The sequence below is a fragment of the Sceloporus undulatus genome, chromosome 1 (genome assembly GCF_019175285.1).
Source record: "Sceloporus undulatus isolate JIND9_A2432 ecotype Alabama chromosome 1, SceUnd_v1.1, whole genome shotgun sequence".
NCBI lineage: Eukaryota > Metazoa > Chordata > Lepidosauria > Squamata > Phrynosomatidae > Sceloporus > Sceloporus undulatus.
The window spans coordinates 70,643,598-70,670,315 of NC_056522.1; the positions used below are offsets into that span (position 1 = coordinate 70,643,598).

Below are 26,718 nucleotides of genomic sequence, written 5' to 3' on the forward strand. Positions count from 1 at the left end.
AGCCAGGGCAAGTTAAAGCGGTCTCAAAGTTGGATTATTCCTGCAGTGTGTTTGGGACCTTATATAAATCATGACCAAAGAAAGAAAGAACAACCTCCCTCCAGGACCCCCTCCACTCCCCTCTACGCTCATCCCTCCGTATTTGAGGCTTTGATATTTGTGGCTTTGATTATTCACAGATTTAATATGTCTTCTCTAGGAATCTCTAGGTCCTCCAGTGCAACTCTATGGTCAACTTTAACTAAAGTTGCACTGAAAGACCTCAAAGAGATTCCTAGAGAGAACCCTCCACTAGGCATTTGTAGCTCCTCCAGTGCAGTTCAATGGTCAGTTTCTGTTGGATGTTGACCACAGAGTTGCCCTGGAGGACCTAGAGATTCCTAGAGAGGTGTCCTCTAAGGTAAAAACGTGGTTCTTTTGTTATTTGCCTATTTCCATATCCGCGACGGGGGTCTCGTGCCCCTCACCCCAGAAAATAGGGAGGGTCAAAAGTGTACTCCGTGGTGCTTGCCCCGCCCTGCCAGAAAGGTCGCGCATGCGCACAGTTGCCCCTCCCTTCCTTGCCTGGCGGTTGGGGCCGAGTGTGACTGACTGGGAAGCGGTGGCGTACGTGCACAGCGGAGCCGGAGAGTGGCGGCGCAAGCTCCGCCCCTTTCGTCCCGAGGGGCGGGGCCTGGGCTCGCGCCGGCGGAAAAGCAGCGACGACGACGTCGACGGCGGTTGGCGTCCGTCATTCTCTCCGCTCCCTTCAAGCAGAGAGGAAGGGGAGAAGGAGTGGGAGAGAAGGGGGAGCGATTGGGAGCGAGAGAGAAAACGAGGCAGGCGCTCCTCCCTTCTCTCCCTCAGAGGCTGCCATGCGGCGGCGGCGACGGGAGGAGTGAGCCTCTGCGGGAGGCGTGTGTGTGTCGCCCTCCGAGGGGAGGCCGCGGCGCAGGGTCGAGGAGCGGGGCGACGGCCATGATGATGATGATGATGATGAAGAAGAAGTGAGCCTGCGGAAAGGGAGGCAGCATGGCCAATGACAGCGGCGGCGGGGCTGGCGGCGGCGGCCTCAGCAATGGCGAGGGTTGTTGCGGCGGCGGCGGCGGCTGCAGCGGGGCCCTGAGCGACCGCCAGTACTGCGAGCTCTGCGGGAAGATGGAGAACCTGCTGCGCTGCGGGCGGTGCCGCAGCTCCTTCTACTGCAGCAAAGAGCACCAGCGCCAGGACTGGAAGAAGCACAAGCTGACTTGCCGGGGCGGAGGCGGCGGGGGGGACTCCCACCACCAAGGGAATAGCCGAGCTGCCAACGCTGCCGCTGTGGGAGGAGCGGGAGGGGATGGAGCGGCGGCCAAGAAAGGGGCGGCCAAGGCGGGCACCGCCACCTCGGAGGGGACCACGAACAACCACGTTGCCAAAGAGGCCCAGGAGCAGGAAGGGGAGGAGGAGAAGGAGGCGGCGGCGGCGGTGACGGCTCCAGCCCCCTCCCGGGAGGCGGGCCTGCTCTACCGGGACAAGTCCAACCTGACGGGCGGCGGCGGGGACGCGTCCTCGCTGCGCCCCAACGGGCAGATGAAGTCTCTGGTGCCGCAGCGGCTGGCGCTGGAGTACATCGTGCCCTGCATGAACAAGCACGGCATCTGCGTGGTGGACGAGTTCCTGGGCCAGGAGCTGGGCGGGCGGGTGGAGCGCGAGGTCCGCGCCCTGCACCTCACGGGCCGCTTCACCGACGGGCAGCTGGTCAGCCAGAAGAGCGACTCCTCGCGGGACATCCGCGGAGACAAGATCACCTGGGTGGAGGGCAAGGAGCCCGGCTGCAAGGCCGTGGGGCGGCTCATGAACAGCATGGACGACATCATCCGCCACTGCAACGGCAAGCTGGGCGACTACAAGATCAACGGCAGGACGAAAGTGAGTGGCACCCGCTTTCCTCCTCTTTCCCCTAAGCCAGGACGCCTCCGAGTAGAGCCAGGGCACGGCCTCCTCTTCCAGGACGCCTCCCACATCATTTTCGGATGCGGCAGCTAAAAAGGCCAATGCCATTTTTAGGCTGCATCAACAGAGTTATAGTGCGTCTACTGCACTTGGGGGGGGATGAAATGCATAGATATAGGATGGGGGACACCTGGCTTAAGGAGACAACATGTGAAAGGGATCTAGGAGTTCAAGTAGACCACAAGTTGAACATGAGTCAACAGTGCGATGCGGCAGCTAACAAGGCCAATGCGATTCTAGGCTGCATCAATAGAAGTATAGTGTCTAGATCAAGAGAAGTAATAGTGCCATTCTCCTCCCCTCCCCTTTCACAGTCCCCTAAGGGCACCTCTGAGTAGAGCGCAGGGTGAGCAGACACGTCCTCCTTTTCCAGGACACGCCCCACATGGTTTCCAACCTAACTGCAAAGGAGAACAAGACACTGTTAAATGTAGGACATTCAAGTAAAACGTAGGCTCTAACAAAATGCAGTGGCCCCTCCATATTCACTGGGGTCAGGGGTGAAGGGCCCCCCATGAATGTGGAAAAACAGCAAATCAAAACACTACTCTTTTTACCAATTCTAGGGATCTCCAGGTCCTCCAGTGCAACTCTATGGTCGTCGACGTCTGCCAGAAGTTGATCACAGAACCTGGTGCTGGAGGACTTCCAAATGGCTAGGGAAGTGTATTCCCTTGGAACTTCCAGGTTCTCCAGCACAACTCTATGGTCAGCCTCTGGCAGAGTTGCGCTGGAGGGCATAGAGATTCTCTTGTCCTCCTTTGCAGTTAGGGCAATTGGTGACCCTGCACCCGCAGGAATACAGTATTCAGGGGTTTCACTGAGTTTTGGTGGCATCATTCTTCCTTTCCCCATCATCACAGGAACTCATTTCTTATCAAGGATTATTTTTCAGGGCACTTTAAAAATCACAATTCACTAGATGTGGATGAATGGCAAATGGAGAAAGAGCTATCAAAGATTCACATATTATTTTTGGCTATCTTAATTTATAGCAGCCAAAATACTCTGAAGGCACCAAATCCTATTGGATCTTGGAAGCTAAGCTGCTTGGCCCTGGTTAGTACTTGAATGGGAGACCCTGAAGGAATACCAGGTGCTATATGCTATATTGCAGAGGAAGGAACTGGCCAGACTACCACTGAGTATTCCTTCCCTAAGAAAACTCTTATGAAATACATGGGGTTGACATAAGTCAACAGGCAACTTGAAGGCACATGCACACACACACACGTATCTTAAAACAAGCTTCTATCTAGGAAACTTGCTTCCTAGTCAGCAGGCTTTGTGGCAGTTTAAACCATCCAAAACAGACCACACAAATGCACATAATGTTCTAAGGTCCATAAGGGAAGGATGCAGACATGACAGCATGCTTGCAGGAGTCAATAATTTCTCTGATGATTTCCCCATGCAACAAATTAATATAATGATCGTGCTACAGAGGCTCCTCTGTTACAGTGATCGAAAGGAAGACCTAGTAAATTAACGTTCTGCTTTGTAATCAAAACAAGAAAGTCATTGTGGGTGTGGTCACGGAAATAGTAAAGTGTTATTATTCAGGATGAGCAGTTTTTCTCTTGCCAGTCTGCCATTCATGGAATTATGGTCATGCTGAAGATCTTTGAAAGAAAGTTTCTGAATCATGAATGTGAAACTAGCAGTTGTACTACTCATAGTTGTTCTGATACTTCCCATGCACATCTTCATAGAATGTAAATATAGCCATTTATTTTGATGCAGTTCCCTGGTTTTTTTTTAAAGTACTGAAAAGATTCTTGAACATTTAACAGCATCAGAGTCCAACCAACAAGGGTTGTCATTAGGAAAGATGTCCTATTCTACTAATATAGTGCTGGATTTTTAACATTTTACTGACTATCACATAGCTCTTCATTTCAGGCTGCTGAATGTACTAGCTCTGAAATGAACCATGTGAGGGTTTGGTGGATTTTTGATGGTCTGCCTTGTGAAAATTCAAAAAATGTCAAGCTCAGAAATGTTATTGGACAGTTTATTTGGAAAGTTATTTATTTGGAATGTTAGTGGAAAGTTCAGTGTATTCTGCTCTATTTACCTATATAACTGCTTTGTGCTCTCTCTCTCTCTCTCTGTGTGTGTGTGTGTGTGTGTGTAGCATCCAAATAGACAGTGCTGGTCATCAGATCAAAACCTTTGATGCTATATAGGAGTATTACAATCCTATATAGTAATGTGACACTCCCCTGGCACTTGGCTAATGGGAACTTCAGTGTTCAGCACCTCCTCAAGACCTGGGTTTTTTATTGCACTGTGGCAGTGTTGATAGAAGATGTTGACCACTGGACAACAAAAATACAGCTGCACTTGAGGGACTTTTGTACACATTACATTACCAGGATTTTATCATTAGGAGACAAGTGGTTCCTATCCAGTTCTTCTACTGATCTTGGAGCCAGGGAGAAGGGTTGGGTATCATCCCTAACTACCTATTGTACTTTGAATACATTTTTGATGCTTGATGTTATGTCAGGCAAACCTACCTTTCTGAGAAATGGGTGGGTGAGGTTTATTATTGTTTTAGAATATTTTATCCAGCGGTTTTCAAAACCAATATACAAAAAAACTGGTGTACAAAAAGTTTTCAAGGTAGTTTACATAGTAGACTAAGACAACAGCTAAAAAATTTAAAATCCTTGTTTTATTTAGATACTTTAATATGCTGAAAGGGAGGGTACGACTAAAATAAAAAATATTAATTCTAGCTATCGTTTCATGTGCACTCTTAGTCTTCCTAGAGTCTGTTGTTATCAGGCAGATAGTACTGGCAGCTCCTCTCTTTTGAAATTCTTAGTGTGAGAAGCTGATTGGAGGTGCTGTGGGGACCAGAACAGAAAAAAAGGCCTCCCTCTAGCCCTCTTCTTGTTTTTTGCTACAGGAAAGTAGCCAGTTTACTAAGGTCCAAAACACACTGCAGAAATAATCTAGTTTGAGACCGCTTCAACTACCCTGGCTCAATGCTAGGGAATCCTGGGAACTGTAGTTTTGTGACACATTTAACCTTCTCTGTCAGAGAGCTCTGGTGCCACAGTAAAGCTCAGTTCCCAAAATCTCCTACAACTGCAGTTAACACAGTCTCAAACTGGATTATTTCTGCAGTGTGTTTTGGACTTAAGTAGACATAGAAAAAATATATATAACAATAAAGGGGCTTGTAAGACTTTTAGAAATATGTTAGCTTAGCTTTGTTTGTTTGTTATGAATCTGTAGACTTCTATATTTAACCATTAAATAGTTTCTACATCTACAGGATCCATTTGGATACAATTTTGTCTTGGTTCCCAAAGTGAGAGTGGTATTGTTTTTTCAGTTTTCCACTGAATCACAGCAAGATCCTCTACATCGTTGTATCATAAAACTGGACACAAACCGAAATATGTTGTTGGGTTACAATACAGGTTGAATCTCCCTTATCTAGAATTCCAAAATATTCCAAAATCGTCCACATGACGGCTGAGATAGTGACGGCTTTGCTTTCTGATAGTTCAATGTACACAAACTTTGTTTCATGCAGAAAATTATTTAAAAGTATTACGTATAAAATTACACAAATTACACCAGAATCTTTCCTCACAGCCATTCAACTTGTAACCTGCAAGTGTCTTCTTGACATGACAACCCACCACTACAGTTGAATCTCCCTTTCCCAGAATTCCAGCCTCCAAAATACTCCAAAAATTATTTCATAGATAGCTGAGATAACATCTTTGTTTTCTTATGTTTCAATGCACACAAATTTTGTTCAATGCACACATTTAGTAAAAATAATATGTATAAAATTACCTTCAGGTTATGTTTATAATGTGTATACAAAACATAAATGAATTTTATGTTGACCAGACTCCCACCTCCAAGATGTAAAAGGAAATATTCAAAAATCCAAAACTCTTCTGGTCCCAAGCATTTCAGAAGGGAGACTCAGCCTGTTTCCTGGCTAGGCCAACGAAATCCACTGGGTGACCTTGGGCAAGACACATACTCTCAGCCCCAGAAAATCCTCTGATAGGTTTGCCTTAGGGTCACCATAAGTTAGAAATGACTTGAAGGCACACAACAACAACTACCACCCTGTTTTGCTTATATTCACTTTTTAACCCAAATACAGCATCTGAAAATTTATAGATTTGTTAATATCAAAACTGTCTAGTTTCTTTGTTTCCTACCTACTAGGGGGAGCCTTTGTGATTTTCCTAACCTGGGTTCACTGTTTATTGGATTTCTGTTTTGTCACACAGAGTAGCTATTTACTGTTGTGCAAATCGTATTGATGGTGAGGGCAGATTGCCATTTAGTGAATAGAACTGTCATTTGGTGGATGGGTTAGCTAATAAATAAAAAAGGAGTAACCACAGCCTGGAGACAGTTCCAGGTAGCAGTTGGATTTTATATCTTAAAACAAATTAAAGAACCAGCTGTTGTATGTGTCCTTATATCAGCCAGGTACAATCTAAAGACATCCACAGATACAATCTGAAATGAGCAGAACACCTAGGAGAGCCTAATTTGCATATCTGTTGCTTCCTCCTTCATTGCATTTTAAGACTGTGAATGAAATGTCTTCAGTATCAGCCAGCTCTTCCTCTCCCATCCCAGTTTAGTTTAAGAGCTTGCCTTCTGTGGAGTTCTGGAAAACTCAAAATTTGCACAGCATTTTATGGTATTTTATTTGTTCTAATAAAGGCATTGCTCTAAAATGAATTTCAAAATCTACTTGCTGTGCCTTCCTGCCCATCCTTTATTCAATTCCCCATGTTCTTCTCCTTCCCAATATTCCATAAATATTTCAAAGGGAATATAAGAATGAGAATACCCCCTCTCTTTCCCCACAACTCCCAGCTTCTCTAATACCATTATCTATACTGTCATCTTTCTTGTATCTTAAGAGTTGCAGCCTCTGAATGGCTTGCAGTACCTCAATGTATGTGTGTGCTTCTTTCCAAGACATTGCTTCACAGCAGGGTGTTGAACACCCACAGACCTCAAACTAATTTCAGATTAATATAAAGGGATATGGCCCCCACCAAAGAAAGTCCCCTCCCCCACTACTTTGTAGTATCTCCAAAGTGTAGCCTGTTCTTTTTGCTGATTTTAAAACCTTGCCTGTAGTTTCTTTTGCTTGTCTGTTCTCCTCCTCCTCTCCTTGATGATTTCCCTCTCTAGGTGGTTCATAACATCTCTGTTTGACTTTCCTCTACTTTTATTTAGGTTCTTGTATGTAATACACATATTTGAGGGCAGTTAACAACAACAATAACATGTAATACAGACACTCATGTTCTAGCTTCTTTCTTTCTAAAGCTCAGCCCCTATTACTCTGTCTTCTTTTCTTTCAAAGTGAAAGGTATGTTTATTTAAGCAAGTAACAAGACTTCTTGTGGCATCTTCTAAACAGATTTAGCCATAGTATTAAATATATTAGTGTTAAAGGTGCCACAGAACCTTAATTGTGTGATGCTTCTGTGATTAGTGACTGCTTAGAACACTGTTTTCTAATTGTCAACTTGAAAGTGCTTCCTACTCCTATTCACCAAAGTCCTTCTTAAATTGACTTGCCTTATTTGGTTTTCTATTATAGTCAGCCCTCCTTTCTTAAGGTCCATTACTGTCTCTTGAATATTCACAGAGAGGCAACCTCCGTTATTTTTAATGGGCTGTGCCTCTGTGCCCACATGCGCTCACAGGCATGCACCCCATTCAAGCCTATGGGACTTGAATATAGGCAAGTCTCTGTTTTCACGTGGGGGGGGGGGGTCTGGAATGGACCTCCGTGAAAACATAGGGCCAACTGTACTGTCCTATTCCTTTTCTTTTTGCTCAGTTTTCATACTGCATCAAGGTCTGTCTTTTCAATGGTAGGTAGTAATCCCTCATGCAGCAATAATTTAATAGCTAACTATTAGTAGTAAAAACTAGTAGTAAATAAGCTAACTATTAGTAGCAGATAGATGGATAGAAGTAGTGACTGGCATTAAATAGTTACTGAATATTTTTGTGGATAGTGTGAGGCTGTCGTTTACTGACTGGAAGTAATCCTTATAGACTTAATTCTTAACAGACATGTATATGATTGCTCTGTTAGTGTTCAGTCAAGAAGTGATGCACAGATCATAGATGTTTCCAGGCTTGAGCACATGGGAGTTGTTGGAAGTAGCCATTCAGGAAGTGTTAGATAAAAATGTGCTGAGCATAGAGAATTTAAAACTGTTGGCTTGCAAAAATCACAGCTTTAGCAGGCCAATATGATTTCCTTGAAATGCCAAACCTTTATATGTAATGTTGGAGTAATTGGGTACATAGACGTTAGGTGGTGTATGAATAGCTTGTAATAACATTTGTGTGACTGGAAGATTGATCTATCTGAAAGGATGTTAAAATATATTTAAGTATGTTTAGGATCATATATGTGAAAGATATATGTTGCTATGTTCATTAGTTCAGTGAGCGTGTTATAAAGACCCAAGCTCAGATCAGTATTATCTTATCAAAAAGTCCACAGACATGGACTAGACCACTAATTCATACAGTCATGTTAGGCATCTAAAGCCTTAAAGTGCTGGTAGTATGACTCCCTTTTTAACTAAATTTTAAGGTACAACTACAGGTTGGAATTTTAAAGTTTGTCTGCTTTTTTTCTGCAAACAGGTTATGCCACTTTCTCGATAGGATGGGAACAACCTTTCCAAACCATGGTTTGACTGCTTATTGAGTCAGGTTTTTAAAATTAATGAGCATTAAAAGAATTTAAGAATTTGAAGCATATATTTATACTAATATTTTAGGTGTTATACAGAGATTAAAGAACAACTTTCTGCTGGCTTGCTTTCTGTCTATGGTACAAAAATAAAAGAGCTTGGGGAAAGGACAGGGACAATTTTCATAAGTTACAGAGAGCAGGGCAAGAGACAGTATAACTGCAAATGATATGCCCATTCCCCATTGCATATGATTGCTCTATTAGCATTCAGTCAGGAAGTGAGCCTCAATCTGAGGTATACCTCAGTAGATGTGTTCCTGCACATTACTTCAGCTGAAACTTTGGTCCAGAGGCAGAAATAACATGGAGAGAATTAGGATAGGTTCCTACACCACAAAAAAGAAGAGCAGTTAACATGCTTCACTGAATGTTTCATTCAGAACTAACAAATATGTTAATATGAAATGAAACAGCTAGGTCAAGTAATGCACAGTAGAGAAAATCTATGGAATCTTCTAAAAACCACTTGAAGATTCCTTTCAGCCTTCAGGGAGCCTCCAGGGATTACTTTGTTCTTTTACTAGCCTCCATTTTTCTTATGATTTCCATTTTGATTGCCAAACTTACACATCTCTGCTTTTTTTTAAAATGCTGGATGTTCTTGGTGAGACATCTTATTAGCTGTGTACACTGCTATTCATAGAATCATAGAGTTGGAAGAGACCTCAAGGGACATCAAGTCCACCCCCTTGCCATGCAGGAATACAGAGTCAGAGCACCCCCAACAGATGGCCATTCATTCTCGGTTTAAAAACCTCTAAAGAAGGAGATTCTGCCACATTCAGGGGGGAGTGTGTTCCACTGTTGTACAGCTCGGTCGGGAATTCTGGAAGCAGTTGCTATTTACACAGGCTACACAGCCACAGTAGGGTTAGCTAGTGTAGAAGAGCTCAAGCTTTCTTGCACTGTTTGTGGCAGAGTCCCTGGTGCAATCTGCCCAAAAATCTTGTGCTTCTCAAGCCCTTTTTAACCATCTGTCTAATGCTGATGCTTCAAAAAATAAAACAAAAATCTGCAGCTACACAGGAGCTAGAGGAAAAGATGGGTCTACAACATGTGGACATATAAAGACTTTGTAAAAAGGAGCTTCTTTGTCAATGGGTTTAAGTGAAATATGCCTGTACAGAAAAAGTAGTGTCTAATTGTTTGAAGAGTAGGTAGTTTCCTTATTGGCTTCTTTTTGTTAAAAGGGATTTTTCTAAACTGATGTAGTAGCTTGCTTCTGTTGAATGGGCTCCCTTTGATAAGAAGCAGAAATGTAACCTAAGGAATGTTGATGTCTTGAGAATGAAGTATGTTGACAGAGGAGGCTGTAGGGAAACATTAATATATTTTGTTCCTTGCACACCTGGCTTTAATCAAAAATGTTTTCTGAAGTTGAAAGCAAATGGTCTGGGATGTGAGAATGTGGTTTAAATAAAAATGATAATTACATGCTCTCAGCTATTAAACTCCTAAAACTTCCTTCACCTTATTTAACTGTAGACACCAGCCGTGTGTGTGGTGTGTGTGTGTGTGTTTTGTTTGAACAGGATGAAACTTGACCATTTTTGACAGCATTGACAACAGTATTTCAGATTATATTTGGAAAACCTGGTCTTCCATCGGCTTTGCAAGTTTCTTGTTGACATTCCTCAGCGATGGTTGTTTTTTCAAATGGTATACTTGGAATCTAACCCAGTTGGCATGTACTAATGAATAAAGGGCACGATCCAAATAAAATGATGACTGGTGGCTTTGAGGTTTTGTATAAACATTAAGCATGCGCTTGTGAAACAAGTGAGACAAAATAGCCATGTCAGTCGAGTGCTATTTTATATATAAAAATTGTTGTTTGGAAAATAGCCTGTATTTTGCAAATGTAAATGAAAAACTGGCCAACCTCTCCCCCTCAATAATTAAAGATGCCTGCTTCCTTTCAAATGCCCTTTGAGGAGAGACTTAGGTAGCTATGGGCCCGAACAGACAGGTTAAAATAAAGCTGCTTTGGGTCACTTTGGAGGTATGCTATTTAAATTACACATGCATCTTAAGAGGCCAGAAGCTGTACCAAAGCTGCACCCCACTCCTTAAGACTGGAACATGGCTTTGGCATAGCTTCTGGCCTCTTAGGATGCATGCGTCATTTAAATAGCATACCTCCAAAGTGACCTGAAGCAGCTTTATTTTGGCCTGTCCAGGCCCTATATATGTTTAGCCTGGAAACGAGACGGTTAAGAAGCAATGTAATAGCCCTGTTTAAATATTTGAAAGGCTGTCATACTGAAGATGGAGCAAGTTTATTTTTTGCAGCTCCAGAGAATAGCACACAGAACAATGGATTCAAACTATAGAAAGAGAAGTTCTACCTCTAGGAAGAACTTCCTGAGAGCAAGAACTGTTTGACAATGGAACACACTCTGGAGGAGTCTCTTTGGAGGTTTTAAAACAGAGACTGGATGACCATCTGTCAAGGGGTACTTTGATTCTGTGTTCCTGCATGGCAGGGGTTTGGACTGGATGGCCCTTGTGGCCTCTTCCAGCTCTATAATTCTAAGAAAAATAGAGCACACAGGGTGAATTGTTGCCAGTTTATCATATGACTCTCCCTGTTTAGTCACTGGTTATTAAAAGTCCAGGAGACGTCATTGCATTAGGCCAGGAAGACTGATGAAGCAGGCCTCACTGTCTTCCACTATCTTCTATGGCAACATAACTTTTCAAAGTCCAGTTATGTGTTTGCCTGGCTTGGCGAAGGACTCTATGGCTTCTACTATAGTATATTTTTATTTGTTTCATTTATATGCCACATTTTCCCTGTAGTAGGATCCAAGGCGATTCACTAAAAGGACCATTTAGAACCTAACAATGAAATTTTAATACACAATTTAAAATCATCACATTAAAATAATAAGTTAAAAACTGTAGAAATTAAAATGTAAAATCGTACAAGTTAAATATAGTAGTTGTCTCCATCCTATTACCCCCCTCCCCCCAAAAAAACCAGAGAGGGTGGCTGTCATTAGAGACAAAATCGTTACATTCTAGCCTTTGATTTATTAAATTTGGTCCTTTTTCTTATCTGTACATCATAGTGTACACATTCAAGTACATTTTTCTTTAAAATTGGTGGAAAATTTTAAAAACCACAACATTTCAATTAATAAGATAGTCACTGAAAATTGTTATTTTCATGTTCCTGAAAATAGCTATCATAGAATTTTATTGTTAATAGAAAGCTCAAAAGATAACAATTTTTTCCTCACTGGTTTAAACATGTTATCTCAAACAGTGAAAGAGAAAAGTATTTGCTACTCTGGGCTATAGTTTTGAATTAAGGCCTGACCTTGGTTTCGCAGGTGTTTATAATGTATGTCATTTATTTATAAATATAACATAATATAATATTTACTTTTGTTCACGTAATTCTGTACTGCCAATCAGATTTGTAATTTTATATGGGTAACTACTTTGCTTGCTCTGTTTCTGACAGGAAAGGAGGCTTTGTAGCTTTTCTCGGCAGGAAAGGAAACCTGCTTATTTTAACATAAAGGGGGTGTGGGACCAGATGTGAATTATAAAGGAAGTGGAATACTTTTGTATTTATAGCATTTATGCAGTCATGCAAGTTGAAAATCTTAATTTTAAAAGCAGTTTGAAATCCTAAATGTGGAAAAATGTTTTCTGATACCAGGATAGGTATTTCTGAGAGCCTTTATATAAATGTCTTTCCCATATTGTTAAAAATGCTCCGGATAGTGAGGCTTTAGGAAGATACAGACATGAGTTGCTTCAGACATCCTGATAAGCACTAGTTCATTGTTACTGGAATAACCTACAATGAGTAGTGAGATCAGATACAGTACTCTGAAATGAGGATATTTGACAATTTCAGTTCTGTTTTTGACTACAGCTTACCACTTTATTCAGCTGACTGTACTCAATCCACTCCACACAACAAGTATGTCACTAATATGTTTTAACAATCTTAATATATTAAGATTGACCAAGATTTACTGCTTTGATAACGATGTTATTCTGCCAGTAGAAGTACAATCACCCCTCTAAGTCCATGGACTTGAAAATTTGCGGAAGGGCGACCGCCATTAAACTTAATGGGGCATGCAATGTGCAGCACGTGCCTTGCATGCACACGCCCCATTCAAGCCTATGCGGCTTGTATTTGTGTGAGATCTGGAACTCGCAGGGAGGGTGCGGTACAGATCCCCCACAAGTTCTAAGGGGCGACTGTAAAAGCTTATAATTTTTAACTTCACTGCCATTCTGAAGGAACGGGGAGAACATATTGGCCCAATATTGTGTATTGTCTGAAACAATTGTTTTAAATAATATTTTCTTGAATGAGTGCATGTCTTTGCTCCATGGCTTTTCCAAAAATTGACAGATGTAATAGATTACTGAAATCACAGTAATGTTGTAATTATTCTCCCCTTGATATGATATGCTAAAGTATACAACTAAGATATTAAATTTTGGTTTTCAGCTGTTTCTAAAATAGTCACAATTCTCCAGGGATGTGATAAAGAAGTATAGCAAAAGTTTATACATACAGTAGGCCCTCTGTATCAGTGGACATGCCATCCGTGGATTCCAGCATCTGCAAACGGCAAGCCCATGGGGGAGTGGTGGCAGAGGAGAAGGAGGAAGAGGTGGCGGCAGCAGGGAAGAGGAAGAGAAGGCAGGAGGAAGAAGGGGACGGAGGAAGGAGCAAAGCGGGGAGGGGGGAGGAGGACAGAGGCAGGTGAGGCGTTGGGCAAAGCACACTCTCCCAGCCTCAGAGGAGGGCAGTGGCAGCCCCCCCTCTAAACAAACGTTGCCAAGAAAACCCACAATGGGTCCACTGCTTTAGGGCTCTCGTAAGTCAAGAAGGACTTGAAGGCACCCAACAACAACAACAGAAAGAACAAAGAGTGCTGTGATGGGACTTAGGCTCCCAGGCTCTTCTACCCTCCGCAGCTTGCTTCTTCTTCTTCCCCTTCTCTCCAGGCGAGGCGGGGCTGGGGCAGGCGGGTATGCACTAGTGGCATAGTCACTCCCTTCGTCTCCCTCCTTTCCCCTTCTCTCTCTCTCTCTCTTCCTCCCTCCCCAGCCATTGCCCGCCTTGCCTGATTCTTTTGAGCAGCAGCTGCTCTTTCCTCTGGATAAGTCGTATGGCGGTAAGGGACAAATGTGAAACCAGGCTTAAAATATGGCAGGCCTGTAGGGGGGGCGTCAGTAGAGGAGGAGGAGGGAGGGAGGGAGGGAGAAAGCAAGAGAAGGAAAAGGTGGCAGCAGTGAGGAGGAGGAGGAGGTAGTCTCCTGCCACCCGCCATGGTGAAGCAGTGAGGTAGGCTTCAGGTGGCCAGGAGGGGCAAAGTGCCATTGTCCCCAATGGTGGTGTGGTGCTTCGCCTCATCACTATTGAGGTCAGTGGGGCTTGAGCATCCATGGATTTTGGCATCTGCAGGGAGAATCCAGAATGGATCCCCCATGGGTACTGAGGGTCCACTATAGTATAAACCTATTCAAACTTTTCTGATATACAGGGTAAACTAATGTAATTAAATATAACTTATAATAGAAGCAATAAATACCTTGGGAGCCTTTGTGCCATAATGTCTTGGGTGTTGGGCTGTGACTCTTGACAGCAGGATTTGATTCCCCTGCTCAGCCATGAAACCCACTGAGTGACCTTGGGTAAGTCATATGCTGGAAATGACTTGAAAGCACACAACAGCAACAACTGATATTTTACAAAACTGCTTTGCTTTTTTATCCTAAATCCCTTATGGTCCACAAGGCGCATGTCCTTTATCTGTATCAAATATCCCACCACCACCATCAGTTTTGACATCTGCTTTGTGACCCTCCATCATGACATTTCTCCTCCAAAATGCCTGGTGAAGAAGCTTGTGAGCTTTGAAGGTTTGTGTAATGCATTTTGCTAACAGTATGAAAATGCAGAATGATCTCTTACCAAAATTGACTGTCTTAATTATCTAAAGCTAACAATTAGAAAAGTAAATATCAAATATATCATTATAATAGTATGGATAATATATTACTAAAATTATATGACAACTGTAATTTGAACAGAATATACTTGAAGATTGTTAATGGAATCTATTAACAAGAGCAAAACAATTACAACTTTATAGAATCGTAGAGTTGGAAGAGACCACAAGGGCCATCCAGTCCAACCCCCTGCCATGCAGGAAATCTCAATCAAACCATCTCCAACAGATGGCCATCCAGTCTCTGCTTAAAGACCTCCAAAGAAGGAGATTCAACTACACTCCGAAGGAGTGTGTTCCACTGTCGAACAGCCCTTACTGTCAGGAAGTTCCGCCTTTTCCTGGAGCTTGCATCCATTTTTCTGGGTCCTAGTCTCTGGAGCAGCAGAAAACAAGCTTGCTCCCTTCTCAATATGACATCCCAAATATTTAAACAGGGCTATCATATCACCTTAACCTTCTCTTCTTCAGGCTTAACATCCCCAGCTCCCTAAGTCATTCCTCATAGGACATGGTTTCCAGACCCTTCACCATTTTAGTCACCCTCCTTTGGACATACTCCAGTTTCTCAATGTCCTTTTTGAATTGTGGGGCCCAGAACTGGACACAATATTCCAGGTGGGGCCTGACCAAAGCAGAATAGAGAGGCAGTATTACTTTTCTTTCTCTAGACACTATACTTTTATTGATGCAGCCTAAAATTGCATTGGCCTTTTTAGCTGCCGCACATACAATGCAGCCGTTTCCATAGGTGATAGACAAAAATTTAGCCAACATGGGTTAATTGCGCTTTCACAACCTGAGATTTATAAAAAGTCTATGTAGGTTATGCCTAAACTTGAAGATATAAAGAGTCCAACCTTTATAAGAAAAAAAAAATATTGCCACTCTGTAAAACGTAATGTCATTTTCACAGAATCTTCTTCAGTCAATTCGTACATGCATTTTCCAATCAACTTGAGATTTATAATAACTTCAATAAGATGTATTATTCCAAGATGTATAATTGATGCAGTAATCTTAACTCCTACCTAGCAAAAGTTAATCAACAATAATGTGTTGATTTCTAATATGACTTCTATTAATGTGTGAAAAAAATATAGAATATACAAATGTTGACCAACTTCAATAAGGTATATAATACAGTCTGTCCTTGCCATACATGGGGGGATCCGTTCCGGATGCCCCCGCATAAGGCAAAAAACTCAGGAACTCAAGTCCCATCGTTATGAATGGGCCATGTGCCAGGGGCACACACCCCATTCATTCTATGGGGCCTTGCCATCCACGTATGGTAAGCCCATATATGGCGGGGGCGCACTGTATGCAAAGCTGTTTTTATCCACCACATTCATCTCACAGTGAAAAGAAGCATAACAAAGGTTTCACATTCATATGCACCATATAGTAAAGAAATTCATTAAAATTAATTAACGGGTGAGAACAACAGTCAGTGATAGACAGTTCTTACTAATGAATCCACGTTTCCATTTGCCAAATTACTAAATGAGTAAAACTTTTAAAAAGTCTTTCTTAGATAGTCCTAACAAGACACCTAGAACTACCAAAAAACATGACAAACCTAAATAGGAGTCATTCAAACTTGGGGAGATCATTTGGAATTTAAAGATCCAAAAGGCTTCCCCTTAAGAAGTATATTGTGGAGAACACTATTGCTGGAAGTGAATCTCTTCAATAACAAAAACCTTTAATGAATCTAGATTATGGTTAACCTAAGCAAACTGCTCAGTTAAAGGGGTATCTCCATTATAATTCCTCATATTACTCTTATGTGCTGTGATCCTCATTCTAAGTTACTTCTGTCTATAATTTATTACATGGGCACAGAATAATGTAAACAACTCCCTTGGAATTACAGTTGGTAAAATCCTTTAGATTCATTAGCATTCTGTGCCGTAAAGCATACTATGGCCTGCCCTGCCAGTTGTCAGTACTGTACAGCATACTGTATTTCTCAGTTGTATTTTCAGCCAGTTACTGAACCTGTAGTGGTTCAAACCAAACCAAAAAAAGCTTCAGCTGCTGCTAAAATGTAACAAAATGAACAAATGTACGAGTAAAACAGTGATTCAGTGCATTAGAGTTATTTTACAATTGTTAAAATTTATATAATATATATATATAATTATTTTCATATTCTCAGTCATACAAAAAAAATGGAAGTATGCCAAAGATAGTGTACTCCCCTCCATCATTAAGTTATTGTGACTGTTAAAAAGTTCTGGAAGCCTGTTCTGTGTGCTGTAGTGTTCTAGACAAAATATCTCCATTTCTAAAGTGTGTATGTGTGACTTAATATGTTCAAGGGATCTCCAATCATTGGATATTAATCAATTGATGTTATATGGGCTGGTTTTAAGTTTACTAGTATATTGGAATACAGTGGGTCTTTGTTATCCGCTGAGGTTGGGTTCAGGGATCCTCTGTGGATACCAAAATCCATGGATGCTCATGTCCCATTAAACACAATAGCATAGCAAAATGGTGTCCATTATATAAAATAGAAAATCAAGGTTTGCTATTTGGAAAGTATGCTTTTTCCCATTATTTTCAAGCCATGGAAGCTTGAATCTGTGGATAAAAAATCCGTGGATATGTGGGCTGACTGTACAAACCCACAAATAGAAGAAATAGTCATTTTAATTTGTAGCCTGCCACATCTTGAGAATGCAGAATAGGTAACCCATAAAATCCAGAAGACATGCATATACATTAACATGTAAGTTAAATTTATGTCCAGAACTTTCTGATATTTTCCATGAAAAATCATTTACTGTTCCCAATTTGTTGTCTTATAGCAGTATCAATGCCTTCCATGAAATGTGGACATGTGATTATGATTCTAGTAACAGTCTCTGGACTTTTCATTAGGATGCTGAATACAACAAAATTGGTATTCATGTTCATTTGGAAGTAACTTCCTTTAATTTTGGTAGGATTTATTTCAAACTAGGTATGCATTTACAGTTGTTGCCCAAATTGCAGGGGGGTCCTGAGAGGACACCCACTTATTGAGAGGACACCCACTTCCAGAACGCAAGGTCCAAATATAGTTTTATTTGTACAATAAAAGGGAAACCAACTTTTATACAAGAACATTCTCTCTCACAAACACATATATGAACAAAGATATAAGTGTCTTAGCAGACTGCAATTTACAGGGCAGGGCAATACTTTACCAGTTTCAGGGGCCATGCTCCAATCTGGGGAAGGCTATGTGTGGAATGTGGCTCAGCACTCTGTCTTGGCTGCAGTTCTGAAGAGTCAACTCTGAATTGGAAAAAGTTTCTTCCTGATTCAAAACTGGACCAATGTGGGAGTGCTCAGGTGGGCATATTTATGGCGTAAACTGTGTCTTGCGGCAGTAGAGTGGATTTTTCAGGAATCCCAGAAACAATGGGATTCCCAGCTGGTTGATGGTCAGAGTTACAAAAGGAATATTTTTGGTTGGTGGTAGTGGCAGTGATTTAATCTAGCAGTGATAAAATCAGTACAACCCCAGGGTGTTTGGGACAGGATGAAGTGTTGGGAAATAAAGTGGAGGCTAGCAGGAAGATTGGTTTACTGCTTTAGGCTGACAGGCCTCTTTGTCTTTGAACTTCAAGAGGAAATGCGCTTGGCAGGGTGTTGGGAAGAAGCAATACTTACACCCATTAAATTACATGGGTCCTTTCCACGTGTTCTCAGGTCTTATGTGATCACTCATAGAGGTTCATTTGGCTTTGCAAAGGACAGCATGGCATTTCCAGGAAAATGCTGTTGGCCACTATATAGCTGCTATTGTTACAAAATATTTGTATTCCAAAATAACGTAGGGCATCCAAGGTGTGCTAACACTGATCATTTTAGAAAGAAAGAAAAGAAGGGTTATCAATTTGTGCTCTTTGGTGCTAAATTCTCATATGATTGACTAAGTGTATGGATCTTTGCAGTATACAGTATGGAAAAGATCATAGTAGTACATTTTGCAGTACACTCCTATATGTACACTCATATATGTCTATTGAGAAGCAGACACTAGTTTGTTCAGTTAATCTTACTCCCAGGCAATTATTTTTAGAATTACAGTTTAAAATGTCACAATTTACTTGGGCTCATGTTTGTACAGTTGGCCCTTCTTATATACGGATTTTTTATACGCGGATTCAAGCATCCACAGTTTGAAAATATTTTTTAAAAAGTATACATTTCCAATATCAAATCTTGATTTTCCATTTTTTATAAGGGCCACCATTTTGCTATGCCATTATATTTAATGGCACTTGAGCATACACGGATTTTGTTATACATGACGGATCTTGGAAGCAAACCCCATTGTATAACAAGGGTCCACTGTACTCATAAATGTAACTTGCAAGACAGCAGTTAATTAGGCAGACTCTTCTAGTTTACAAGGTGTGTGATGTGCTCTTCAGTTAGTGTTGTATTTGCGTTGTTTCAGTTTGTATCTAATGCATCCTATATGTGATCCTTATAGTCACTGTTTGGTCTATAATTTTTTAAAAAGCCATTCTGTATTAGCTCCTCGTTGCTGCGTTTCTGTTTAAGGCTATGATCCATCTACTTTTAGGCTGGTTCCTTGGAATTAACTTATAACATTGTCAGGAAGCTTCTTCTTTTTTTTCTTTTTTTTAAGAAAGGGGGTGGAAATACAGTTCTTTCTTTTTAACTCCCCAAACCCCACTAAAGTGAGATATTTTGTAATGAAGAATGGGACACTTGGGTGAGTTTCATATAAAGTAACACATTTACTACACAAGATTACTTGATCTAACAGGGTTATATCTGTTCTATATGGCTCTAATCTAAAGCATGATATTACTGGCCAATACAAAATAGCTTAATATAGAAATACTGCCAGGCAACCTGAACTGTGTGTGTTCTCTCGCCCACCATGCCTTTTAATTCCTGTTCCTAGAAAAAAAAAACCTCCCATTATGAGCAAAGAATAAATTATTTTAGTGGCTTTTACCATTGAAAGTCTTTACTTTATTTAGTATTTTATTGCTTCAACATTCAAAATGACATGAATAGACTAGAAAGCTGGGCCAAAGCTAACAAAATGAAATTCAACACGGAGAAATGTAAGGTACTGCACTTAGGGCAGAAAAATAAAATGCACAGATATAGGATGGGGAACACTTGGCTGAATGAAACTACATGTGAAAGGGATCTGGGAGTCCAAGTAGACCACAAGTTGAACATGAGTGAACAGTGCGATGCGGCAGCTAAAACGGCCAATGCAATTTTAGGCTGCATCAATAAAAGTATAGTGTCTAGATCAAGAGAAGTAATAGTGCCACTGTATTCTGCTTTGGTCAGGCCCCACCTGGAATATTGTGTCCAGTTCTGAGCGCCACAATTTAAAAAGGACGTTAAGAAACTGGAGCATGTCCAAAGGAGGGTGACTAAAATGGTGAAGGGTCTGGAAAGCATGCCTTATGAGGAACAACTCAGGGAGCTGGGGATGTTTAGCCTGGAGAAGAGAAGGTTAAGAGGTGATATGATAGCCCTGTTTAAATATTTGAAGGGATGTCATATTGAGGAGGGAGCAAGCTTGTTTTCTGCTGCTCCAGAGAACAGGACCCGGAACAATGGATGCAAGCTACAGGAAAAGAGATTCCACCTCAACATTAGGAAGAACTTCCTGACAGTAAGGGCTGTTTGACAGTGGAACACACTCCCTCAGAGTTTAGTGGAGTCTCCTTCCTTAGAGGCCTTTAAACAGAGGCTGGATGGCCATCTGTCAGGGATGCTTTGATTTGGATTTCCTGCATGGCAGGGGTTTGGACTTCCAACTCTATGATTCTATGATTTTATGAATCAAGCTTAAAAGAATTGCAACAACAAGTTCCAAATGAAGTAAGGGAATATGAGATTTGAGACAGACATGTAGCATATTACCCCCAGTTTCTGAAATTAAAGAGCAGGTACCTTAAAAAAAATACACTCTTACAATAAATAAGATTATTAACCAACATAAACAAAAGTATCTAAAATTGTTCCACTACACATTCTCTGTATTCTCTATAGGTTAGTGGTATTCAAACACCTTCTCCCCTCTGGAGTAAAATTCGCTGTTAGTGAATGGGGAAAATGAAATGCTGCTCTACATCTAATGTACTTGTGTTTAAATGACCTTGAACATGACGAGAATTTGCAGTTAATATACTATGATTCCACAGCCTTATAGAGATGCAGCAGTTGAAAGAAAGAGGTGCTACAATTTAAAAGTGATTTTTGTTATTTACAGGGAGATATCTTTTTTTTTCCTTTGTTGTATCAATGTCAAAAGATACCTTGAGATCTATGCTTTCACTCCAGGTACTGTACACACACATGCATGCATACACACTCTTTGCACAGAGCTGTAAACCATCATTATTAATAAACTGTATTAACTGTTTAGTAAAAGTAACTTGTTACTTAAAATTGTCACTGCATTTTAAAATATATAGTTTACTTGGTTGTTGTTGGGTTTTTTTTAAATACTCCTGTTAGCAGTACGTCTTCCATTCATTCTTCCAGTGTTTGTGTTTAGAGAATATACACACATTACCAGTAGCAACAAAAGATAAATAAAAACTAAATTATGTGACCAACTTGTTTGAAGAAGGAATGAAATAAGTGCCTGGACTAGGGACTATCTAGTCACCATCAAGTTTATGATGGTGGAAGAGATGGTTCTTAGGTCTGGCAACCAACAGTGAATGTCTCCAGTAAACCCCTTTCTCAATAGTCACTAAAAACACAAGAAAGCAAAGACCCCCCCCCCCCGCCCCAAATCGTGTTGTAAAGTTGTTGCGGATCAAACAGGAATGTAGCATCATTTTTAGGCGGGATAAGGCTGCTAAAACCACACATCCACCATTCCTCTTCTGCACATCTTTCTTGTTTAAGAGCAAGAAAAGCAAGTCTTAATGACCATTAGACTGATAGGTTTTCTGAACACACCAGGTTTATAAACAACTATAGCACATTTTTTGTGTGCTGATTGGAAATGTGTGTACTAATACTAGACATGAGACCCAACAATTTTGTTGCACTTTAGATAATACTGCATTATTTTCCTAGTGGTGTGGGGTAGCACAGCAACTAAAAAGGTGGTGGAGAATTAGGCTTGGAATTTGAGCTGAGATAAGTTGTAGTAAAGCGGGCCTAAAAGCTTCAGATCCTGTCAGATCTTGGAAGCTAAGCAGGGTCAGCTCTGGTTATTACTTAGAGGGGGATTGCCAGTGAATATCAAGTGCAGTATATATTTCTATTTTTCAGAGTAGGGAACTGGCAAAACCACCCCTGAGTATTGCTTGCCTAAGAAAACCCTATGAAATTCATGAGGTTACCATAGGTAATAGGTGACTTGAAGATGCCCACAGGAGCTCACTCATTATAGTAAAAAGCCAAGTGGGGTCATCCGCTCTTGTTGAAAGGTGTGTTCTCTGTAGGGAAGTGAGGCTTTATAGTAGTGATTTACAAATTGGGTGGTACCCCCCCCCCCCCCCGAGGGGTAAAAAGACCCAGGGGGCAGGGAAAAGGGCTGTAGGGGAAAAGTGAGGGGGAAAGGGGGCTTTAGTTAAAGTATGGTGCACAAGAAAGACAAGGGGAACCAGCAGCCTTTAGGATCATGGTGGGGATGAGAGTTGCATGAAACTTCTTTTCAGGGTCCCTTAAAACCATGATAAAGCCTCACTTCATGTGGTGGTATCTCCTGCTCTTCACCTGCCTGTGTAAGCTCATTCTCTTAGTCACGTCTTTCACTAGTAGTGGCGGGAAACTCTTGCAAAGGTTGGGTGCAAAGTACCATTTCTGTTACTTGGAACAACACCACTTTGAAACAAAGTGACTTACTGGAGCAAGGAGCTAGAGCACGCAGCAGTGGGGAAGAAGCAGCAGCAAAAAGGAGCTTTCAGGTCTGCGACCCTACTTAAGCTTTGTGTGCTCCAGCCTGCTCCTACTTTCTTTCATTGGATAGGCTAAGAGAAGAGGCCTCCAATACAGAGCATGTAGCCCCTGTAAACCCACTATACACACACTGGCTGCACCCCACTCCACCCTGATGAAGGATTGAGAGTTCTTCCTTGCTAGAGAGAAGCTTCTTCTTTTGCACTTGTTTACCTTGGGAGCAGCGATCAAGCAGCTGGCTGAGCAGGAAGTTTCTTTCCCATGCTGGCCTTTACAACTAAGGCAGAATGGGTTAGACACTTCTCTGACACTGCTCAGCCAGTGACAGTGACCAGTTACAAAGGGAGTACCAATTAAGCAGCTAGTCGAGCAGCAACTGATAAGCTTATCACCTGCACTGGCCTTTACCGTAAGGCTGGCACAGGTGAGAGGCTTCTTGGTTGCTACTCAGCCAGCTGCTCAGCTGCTGCTCCCAAGGTGGCTGTGTGCAAAGGGAGCAGCAACCAAGATTGGTTGTTTTAAATTTGCAGTAGAACAGTAGACTTAAATAGGCGTGGGGTGTGTGTGTGTGAGATAGGGTTGTCCCCTAAGAGAAAAGGATGTGTGTGAAAAGTTTTCAGACAACTGCTTTATAAAGATGTGCCAGTGGTAAGGTGATGAATTATTTTACTTTCTTGTTTTTCTTTCATATTGCCAAAGATATTAGCCTTGTAACTTGCTCTTTCTTGCAAGTTTTTGTTTTGTGCAGAACCTATGGTTTAATGTAGAATGCAATTATAGCATGATGCTGAAGTTCTTCTATTGCATTTCTGATATAGTAATCTCTGCAGTCCGGCCCATGAGTACTCAGAAGCCCCATAAGTTCAGTGGAGCTTATTCCTAGGAAAACGAGCATAGGATTACAATTTTACTTTTTACTGTATTGTGTATATGTGATGCTTCAGTTTTTCAGGTTACTATTTTATGTTGAATCATTATGACTTCCGCTTGATGTCATTTCCATACACCCTCATTCATTAGGCTGTTGTTTTGTTTATCACACCAGCCTCTTTCGTGCTCTAGTTCCACAACTTGCAAATAAATGGTAAAATAGCAGTATAGGAGCAGCCACCACTGCATGTCTTCTTTTAGCATGACTGGGGCTGCTGCTGACATTGTGCTCCGTTCCTCTTTGCCTCCTTAATTCTTCCTTCCCTCACATGCCTTGCCTGGCATGCCTTTCATTTTTTTTTAAAAAAAAATTGCCTGCTATTTTGGAGCGCCAGAGCCCCAAAGTTTCAAAAATTGACTGGACTGGGGCTGCAGAGCTTCGAAATAGTGCCCAAAATGTTGGAAAATTTTAAAGGGAGAGGGAGGAGGGGACAGTGAGACCATGTGACTGCCAATTGCACTACTGCTGTGGGAATAGCTTTTTGCACCCACAGCAGTGTGCAATTGGCATTTTATTCATGGGTTTCTCCTGTGAATGAAAAGACACAGGTCAAGGACTGGGCAGCTATGGGAGGGAAGTGGCATCAAGGGATCAATATTGCCTATGCCACTTCCTTCCTGTGGAAATTGCGGCTTAAAATCTGCATGTGATAAAAGCCCTTAGTTCAAAACATGGCTGCCAGATTGGTTACTATTACATCTAGGAGGGATTTTAATATTGAGGAGATATAGTGGTTTAGCAGTTAAGATGCAAACTTTGACGACCACAAGGTCATCTGCAGATTGGGAGTTTGAGACCCAAGCACACGTGATGAAGTGCGCTCCCATCACTAGTCCCTACCTAGCAGTTCAAAAGCATGTAAAATAATAATAAATAATTATAAAAACTTTATTTATATACCGCCTTCCCTGTAGATCAAAGCGGTTCACAACATAGTAAGCATGTGACATATGTCACAGTACAAAACAATAAAATGGCTCAGTAATTACAATCACAATTTCATACAATTTCCTAAAAACCTGAACCATATACAGATCCTTAAAACCATCAGTTATGGGGGGGGACTCCTTAATCTAAACAGAATCGGGAGGATATGCTACTTGAAAGAGGTGGGTTTTTAATGTGTTCTTAAAGGCTTCCAATATAGAACAGAGTCGGATCTTTTCTGGGAGTGCGTTCCAGAGGGTAGGGGCTGTCGCTGTATAAGCCCTCCAGTGAGTTGCTGGTAGTTTTTCCTTGGGGCAATCAAGTAAAAATTTCCCCGTTGTTCTGAGGGTGCGAGGCGGATTATGTAGGGAGAGGCGCTCCCTCAAGTAACTCGGGCCCAAGCCATGTAGGGCTTTATAGGTAACGACCAACACTTTGTATTGCACCCGGAAGCTAATAGGCAGCCAGTAGAGAGATTTTAATATAGGTGTTATGTGGTCCGATCTCGGAGTACCTGTGATCAATCTGGCTGCTGCATTCTGAACTAGCTGTAGCTTCCGAACCTGGTACAAAGGTAGCCCCATGTAGAGCGCATTACAGAAATCCAGGCGAGAGGTTACCAGTGCATGTACTATAGTTTCAAGGTCCTTTCTGTCCAGACACGGGCACAGTTGGCGTATCAGCCGAAGCTGGTACCAAACACTCTTGGCCATCGCATCTACTTGAGATGACAATTGTAGAGATGAATCCAGGAGTACTCCCAAACTGTGAGCTTTATCCTTTAGGGGAAGCATAACCCCATCAAGGATAGGGTGGCAAATTTCCCTGTCTGGACTTGGGGTACCTATCACAAGTACCTCTGTTTTCTCCGGATTCAGCTTGAGTTTGTTTTCCCTCATCCAGCCCATTACTGACCCCAGGCAGGGATCCAGAGGGGAGGTGCCATCCTTAGTCACTGTCGGTGACATGGAGAGATAGATCTGGGTGTCATCGGCATACTGATAACACCGTGCTCCATGCTTCCGGATGATCTCTCCCAGTGGCTTCATGTAAATGTTAAACAGCGTGGGGGATAGAATGGCGCCCTGTGGAACACCAGATGTTAGCTCTCTTTTACGAGAGCAAAAGTGCAAGTAGACAAAGAGGTACCACTTTGGTGGGAAGGTAACAACTACACTGGTACCCCGGGTTACGAAATTAATTCGTTCCGCTATTTCTTTCGTAAGCCGAAAATTTCGTAACCCGAAACGCTTTTCCCATTGAGAATAACTAATGCGTTCCAAGACCTCAGACTGAACCTGCAAGTCAAAACAAAGGCACAATAGAGGCCTATTAAGCTAAGTACCCTACAATACAAGTTGCCTGAGGCACTAAAGAGCTTAACAATGACTGGCAGGTCCATTCTAAACTTTCTAAAGGATAAAGAAAAAAAAGGTTTTTTCTTATCTTTGATGGTTCTGGCTTCTCAGAGACAGGCAGGAGGAGGGGGAGCTCTCAAATCATCACAGCCATGACCAAAGCAACCAACCCCAAGGTGACACTCTCTGGCATCACACCCATGACCAAAGAACCCCAAATCTAAAAAACCAACCCCATGGGCACACTCTATGGCCCACATCAAATCCAGGCCAGACTTGCAAAACTCACATCCCACATCCCACACTCTCAAATCATCACACCCATGACCAAAGAACCCCAGAACACAAACCCATAGGCCAGAAACCCCAAATCTGAACATGCAACCCCATGGTCAGGCCCATTCTAAAGGATAAAGAAAAAAAGTGTTGCTGGTCTTGGCATCTCAGAGTGAGGCAGGGGAAGGAGGAGGAGAACCTGCTCTCAAATCATCACAGCCATGACCAAAGCAACCCCAAATCTAAAAAGCAACCACACTCTATGGCCCACATCAAATCAAGGCCAGACTTTCAAAAGTCACACCCCACACTCTCAAATCATCACACCCATGACCAAAGAACCCCAGAACTCAAACCCAAAGGCCAAAAACCCAAAATCTGAACATGCAACCCCATGGTCAGTCCCATTCTAAAGGATAAAGAAAAAAAGTGTTTTTCTTACCTTTGCTGGTCTTGGCATCTGGTCCTGGCATGTCGGAGTGAGGCAGGAGGAGGAGGAGGAGGAGGAGGAGGAGAGGGGCAGCCCAAAAAGCCAAATTTAAA

The 26,718-nt window shown here is 41.9% G+C and overlaps 1 protein-coding gene across 2 annotated transcripts in view; it reads left to right on the top strand.

Annotated features, from left to right (window-relative positions):
• The first annotated feature begins 553 nt into the window (after window positions 1-553).
• Window positions 554-26,718, top strand: part of EGLN1 (egl-9 family hypoxia inducible factor 1) — a 45,503-nt gene continuing 19,338 nt past the window's right edge. Inside the window, exon 1 of one of the 2 annotated variants that reach the window (XM_042475686.1) lies at window positions 554-1,890. In XM_042475686.1, the coding sequence (XP_042331620.1) occupies window positions 1,012-1,890 (879 nt within the window). In that variant the 5' untranslated portion in view covers window positions 554-1,011. The remainder of the gene's footprint in view (window positions 1,891-26,718) is intronic. The other variant, XM_042475678.1, reaches the window with a different exon arrangement.